Here is a 6514-nt window from a genome sequence, read left to right on the forward strand (position 1 = left end):
TTTATACAGTAATGAAAATTCATGACAATTATATAGTAATGAACTTCATATTAAACAAGAGAAAAAATAAATGATTATGTATTTTAAAAAATCAAATAAAAGCTATCACTTACTAAATAAAGCACAAATGTATGAAGACCTGTACCAAGTCCTACAGAAGACAAAACACCAAGGCCTATCCAGTAGGCACATCGTAAAAACTCCTTTTCTAAACGAACAACATACTGAAAAAGAAAAAAAATTTAAGTTCTTAAAAATGTTTATAAAATACAATATTAAACTGTAACTATAAAGGCGGGGGAAAAATGAATAAAGAAAACTATTATACTGATATGAATATAAGCTTCACATTCTAAATACTTTTTTCAAAACATTAATAAACAAAACTTGGTAGTAGCTAAATGCCAAAATATGAATTCTATAAATAAAAAAGAATTTCAAAATGTATATTTAAGCACTGTTAAAACTAGCATTAATTTTTGAATTTCAGCTCAAATTAGTCTTTAATAAAATACACTGACAAATCTGAAATGAAAACACGAGAAATAGTGGTACATTTGCAAAGGTATGCATCTTTTGCATGTCACAGCACTATAAAAATTACTCAAGCATTTATTGGAGGTCTAAAAAAAAAGTAATAACAATCTGAAACATTTTTTAAACACCAAATTACTCATAATTTTTAAATTTTGGAATACAACTCCTTATTTACTTTAAATCCAACATCTGAGTTGTCGTCATTGATGTATATCCCCCTATGCGTAATTCAGCATCATTTAAGCAGGACATAATTTTTAACCAAAACACACCATTGAATAATGAAAACAGATATTTTAACAATAAATATCGCAAAAGTTAACGAATTGAGAAAATAATCCATATTCTCTTCATAATACATTTAAGAAATAATGTTTAATTGATTAGATATAAATTTAATAACAGATATCAAAAATTCTATCTGGTTTAAAAAAAGGTTAAACTCTAGGAACCAATGTTCCACGGAATATAATCGTGCTCCGTGGTGCTTTAGGGTGCTGCGAAACAGGGAGCAACTAAAATCAGACAGGATGATAAAAAAATATATACCATACTTTGAAGTTATTTATCTCAAAGTGAACTAAAGTGAAACTATCATAACTATTCAAATAAGTTCTTTCATAATTATTTTTTTTTATATAGGCACACATCAAAATATAAAATTGCTTACTCTTTGATGAGGACCGTCAAAATGATAGAATGTTACACTAATGGCAATGGCTAGGAGACATATAAGAACAAGCTTTTGGTGTTTGAGAAATCTAAATTAAAAAAAATAATAATAAAACTTAATGCATTCAACTAAATATGATTTAAACTTCTTTAAGTAGATAAGAATATTATCAATAAAATAATGTGTGAGAATGAAAAATTTATTACTATCAAAAATTCATGATAAACGAAATCGGTTCATAGCAAAATTAGCTTGCGGAACATTTTTTTTTTAATAGTCTATATACAGAGCCTGTGAATTTGAAGTCAAATTCTAAATGGCTTTGCTGCAAAGGGCTTAAGCTTTTACATTTAAATACATTATAAAAATATTCATATAAGGGTAAAAAAATAATGACTGCTTAAATTTAATGAAATAATTTTTCTTGAAAAAATCATGCCATTAAAATTTTTTATGTAGATACATAATACTTTTGACATTTTTAATGACTACCGTAACCATCAATATCTTGAGGTATTCTAGAAGTTTGCTCTAGCAACTGAATGTTATTTTTTTGGTGTATAAGTCTACTTTTTAAACACTTAAATTGCAATGAGAGTTGGAGGGGATCAACTTTTACACAGACAACATATTTGGATATATGGATTTTTTTCTTCAGAAATATTCTTATTATAAAGTATTAACTATCTCTCCCTGAAATCTAATCTAAAATAAATAAAAACATAAAATAAGTAACTTAAAATTGAAATTTTTATATGACAAAATAACTTTTTACACATCAGGGGTAGAAATTAGGAAAATGTAGTCACTAGACCAAAAGAACTGCAAGTAAAAGATATTACCAGTTCATATTAGTTTTGACTGGTCAGTGTTTACATGCCCCTATACATATTTTTAAAAAAGTTAGGTAATAATAAAAAATTTCAATAAAAAATTACAATCACAAAATATGCAAAACTATGATGAAATATGTTATTTTGGAGAACATACAAAACACAAAATAAAAATAGAACATTATATTCATTATTTTAGACACTGATCTGTTGGACTACTGTGTATAAGACTAGTTAAATTGTAAAAAATGAAAGACTTCATTAAAATTTAATTTATTATTACATTAATTTTTGTACTGAAGAAACAAAATTAGTTGAAAGAAACGGAAATGCTGTTGAAGATATCCATATGGGTTTGTAGAAATGATTAAGAATGTAAACACAAGCAAAATAAAAAGTCATTTAATGAGATGAAACAAAATTATAGAAGACTAAAATGTAACACTTAGCTTCCACTTTGTAAGTTTTTTTTTTATAAACAGATTCTTTTAACAAAAGAGCGAGAAAAAAATTACTGATTCGAATGACTCACTATGGAGAATATAAAAACTCACGATTTACTAATATAGTATAACATATAAGAAATTTAAAATAAAAATATTAACAGTCAGTAAAAATAAAAAACTATCATATATTTAATGCGTGAGAATGTCGGTAAGTCCAGAACAGATTCTAGTTCATAAATTTATAAAAAATTTCTTTGTCCGTAATATTTTAAAAACGATCTATTCTTAATAATTTAACTTTACAATTACACCATTATGCATCTTTATAACAGTTTTCTAAAAAGTTCAGCAACAATGACTGAGCTTTATAAAAATATTCAAATAGTGATACACAGAATAATAGAACATTGCTTCTGTTTGTAAATTGATTACTTAATAATGCAAAATATATTTAAATGCGGGGCTGTATGAGGCATTAATGTTATTGGGAATTCATAATAGTCTGAGAATCATTCTAAATCAAACTATTTATGCAGATATAAAAGTTCTCAAACTGTAGACTAAGGTAAAACAATTGTTTGCCAGCCAGTCAGTCAGACTGCAGTGTATTGAGGGTAAAATATATTGTAATAGGCAGCAGTCGAAGTGCAAATGATAAGATATAAATAATAGTTCATTAAAAGATTATCTGTCCTCGTTCCGATATTGTATTTCAGATAATTTATTTTGATACTGCAAGTAAAAATCTGACTAAAATTAGACTCCTTTAAAATGTGATAAATTATCAAATGCGTTGTTTCCAACCAATTACATTCTAATTGAGCTGTGATAGATCAATTACACAAGACCGTTACAGGCCATATTTTCAATAGTTAATTAATTTCCTTTCATTAGCACTTTATCTGGTCCATCTAAGATTAATTTAAAAATTCTATATATCAATCTTCAATGCAACATAGTCAGACCAACAGAATAAGAATAATCTTGCTCCATCTTAAAAATTTTGTGACGACATCTCTGAATATATATATATATATGAATATATATATATGAATATATATATATATGAATATATATATATGACGACATCTTTCATTTAAAAAATCGTTTAGTCTTATTTTGAGAATTTTTTATGTTTCACAATCAGAATTTTAAAGGGTTAAGATATTCAGCTAATGTATAAGCTAAATGTGTTATTTTTTTAAACAAAATTTTTTGTATAATATCATATCAGAAAATTCTCAATGAAGAAAAAGAAAGAATAATATATTTTTTAGTACATAATACAGTAGGGAACCGATTATCCGGAATGATACGGACCATCGCTATTCCGGATAACTGATTTTTCCGGTTTTTTGAATCGCTACAAAAAGTCGTTTTTTTTATTGTTAAACCCAACTAAAAAAAAAATATTTGGAAATAATCTTGAAAAAACGAAGTAATACACTAATGATTATTTCCAAAATGATGCTAGGGTAAACATCTTTCAAAAAAGGAAGAAAAATCCTAAAATCTTATTAGGAAAAAAATTTTTTTTTTGAAAAAATAGCGGTAAAAGTTATCGAATTTCGTTCCGGTTTTTTGGTTTTCCGGTTTTCTGATTTCCGGATAACGGGTTCTGTACTGTAATAAAAAAACAAATGAACAAAAATGATGAAATAAAATAAAAGTAATTACAATGTTTTATTTTTAACGTTGGAAATAATAGTTTTTAGCGTAAAAGTAAAATTAAATGTTTTAGAAACATTTTTGTGCTGGTTTAAATTAAACTAAATGCATATATACATTAAAAAAATACTTTAATCTATAATAGTTTCATTTCTCCTGCCTTTAGACTACCTGGTACAGTATTATCTCAGAAAAATTCTAAAGTTTTGAATTATAATTTTTGCAATAAAAGTTTCTCTTTAATTCAAATAGGTAAAAATTTATCAAAAGTTAAATTTTAAAATAAACAAAATGCCAATTTTAATTTATGATAAAAAGTATTAAAAACATTGCCAAGGTTACTGCAAAATATTTATCTGTTAATTAAATATCATTGAATCGAATGATAATATATAAAGAAATCTTAATTCTAGAAAAATTGAAGCTATTTTTCATAACAGAAACTTATCCTACACTTCTTTTTTTTATTTAACTGTCTTTAAACTAGAAATAAATTATGTTATTACATCAAATCTATGATTTTCTATTCAAACCAGCTACTTAATGAAGATGAGTGAAATATTTAGTTATAAAACTTTGAAGAGAAACATAATCACTTTACGCTTAATGGAAAACGCCATGTTAAGTGTTTTATTCAGGGTGAGTAGTCAAATTATTCAACAAAAAATAAGCACCTTTTAAGCACTGAAAAATATTTTTAAGCACTTTAAAAAACATCATAATTAACCCAGGTTGGAAAGTTTTTGACAATTGATGGTTTTATATTGTTTTAACAGTCTTGTCCAAAAAAAAAAAAAAATTATGGCATTGTTTTTGACAATTTTCAGAAACCAGGAAATTTGAATCATGTAAAACAAACTGCGTTTTCATATGCTACGGACTGACAATACGCCGAAATAGATTGGGGTTGAATTAATTGTGAAAACGTTGAATAGAACAATGTGAACTGTGTCCTTTTGCATAATTTGTAGCGAAAATCAACATGGTAAAGGAAAAATCTCATTTTGAAAAAGGGAAAACTAAGCACTTTTTAAAAACGCTACGCACCATGTTATTCAAGAGAATGTTTGGAACATTGAGAGGGAGGGGATGACTATTTGCATATGTCTATTACCTCTCAAGTCATATCTATGCTAATGCTATAGAAAAATCAACATAGGCGACAAAAATTCAAAATTAAAATTTTTATACATTTATTATTGATATAAGCAACAGTTTGAAATTTTGAACAAAATTTTTTACATCCAGCTTTCCATTTTAAAAACTATTTAAACCAGTTGAAGCACAAAGCAAGGAATAAGAAAATTAACAAAACATGAAACAAAAAACAATCCATATATTAACTTAAGATCTTCTAATTTACAGTTCACTAATTTGAAATTTTTAAAACCAAAATCTGAAATTTCAAATGTTTTATAAACGAAGAGTATGAAATCAAGGAAAGAATGAAATTAGTTTCAACAACTAAAATTATACAACATACTGAATACAAACTTTCAACATTAATTTTGACAAAATTATGAGCAATGAAAAGAAATCTTACTGGGTTCCATATTCATAAAAATCTATGAGTAACTCTTTTATAAAATACTGAAGAGTAGTAAAAGGCTGTTTCCACAAAACTAAATTTTTTCGATCTTCTCTGACGGCAATCCATTGCTTGTGTTGACTGGATAATGAACTTGGATCATATTGCATAGAAAATACACTATCAAGTCCTCCATTAGACGTTACACTTTCGTAAGACTTCCTCGATTTTACACTAGGATCTGAATTTTCAGACATCTTCACTTTATCAAATTTTTCTAATCGCTTTACCTGAAAGAGAGAAAATATAGTATAACTCATAAATGTAAGAAAAATAATCATCCACTCATTGCGAAGATTTTAAAATCAGTACTTTTATCAAAATAATTGTCGAATTCTGGGCAGTGGTATGAACAAAACTAAGTAAGGTTGAACTCCGACCCACCCCAGGGGGGTATACGGAGATAAAAGTAAAATTATTACAATAAAATTTCTCTAAAAACTAAAGTTACAGTAAAATTTCGCCAAATGACAGTGGTGGTGATCAGTTAAAAGTGGATTAACAATAAAGTTTGACAATTAAAAACATGTGTTAAAGGCAATGAAACCCAATAGCGCCGGTGTAAATGTCGAGAATTAAATGATTATAATAATAAGGAAACAAGAGATAAAAAATCTCAAAACTAAAATCAATGAAAGCTAAAAGTCCAAATAGTAAATGTCTAAAAGTAAAAGTCTGACTAGAAGTCTATGAAGTCTAAAATCAAAAGTAGATAAAAATTCAAAATGTAAGGCTAAAAGTTGATTAGTAAAAATTAACGATGACATGC

At 26.4% G+C, this 6514-nt stretch overlaps 1 protein-coding gene across 2 annotated transcripts in view; it reads right to left on the reverse strand.

Annotated features, from left to right (window-relative positions):
* LOC107436888 (vacuole membrane protein 1) overlaps window positions 1-6514 on the reverse strand; it is a 71399-nt gene that overhangs the window by 16775 nt on the left and 48110 nt on the right. For both annotated transcript variants that reach the window (XM_043048657.2, XM_071177284.1), the window contains exons 2-4: window positions 5701-5975; window positions 1208-1298; window positions 114-224 (exon numbers count right to left, since the gene is read on the reverse strand). In XM_043048657.2, coding sequence (XP_042904591.2) covers window positions 114-224; window positions 1208-1298; window positions 5701-5975 — 477 coding nt within the window. The remainder of the gene's footprint in view (window positions 1-113; window positions 225-1207; window positions 1299-5700; window positions 5976-6514) is intronic.

This window comes from Parasteatoda tepidariorum, chromosome 2 (genome assembly GCF_043381705.1).
Source record: "Parasteatoda tepidariorum isolate YZ-2023 chromosome 2, CAS_Ptep_4.0, whole genome shotgun sequence".
Lineage (NCBI taxonomy): Eukaryota > Metazoa > Arthropoda > Arachnida > Araneae > Theridiidae > Parasteatoda > Parasteatoda tepidariorum.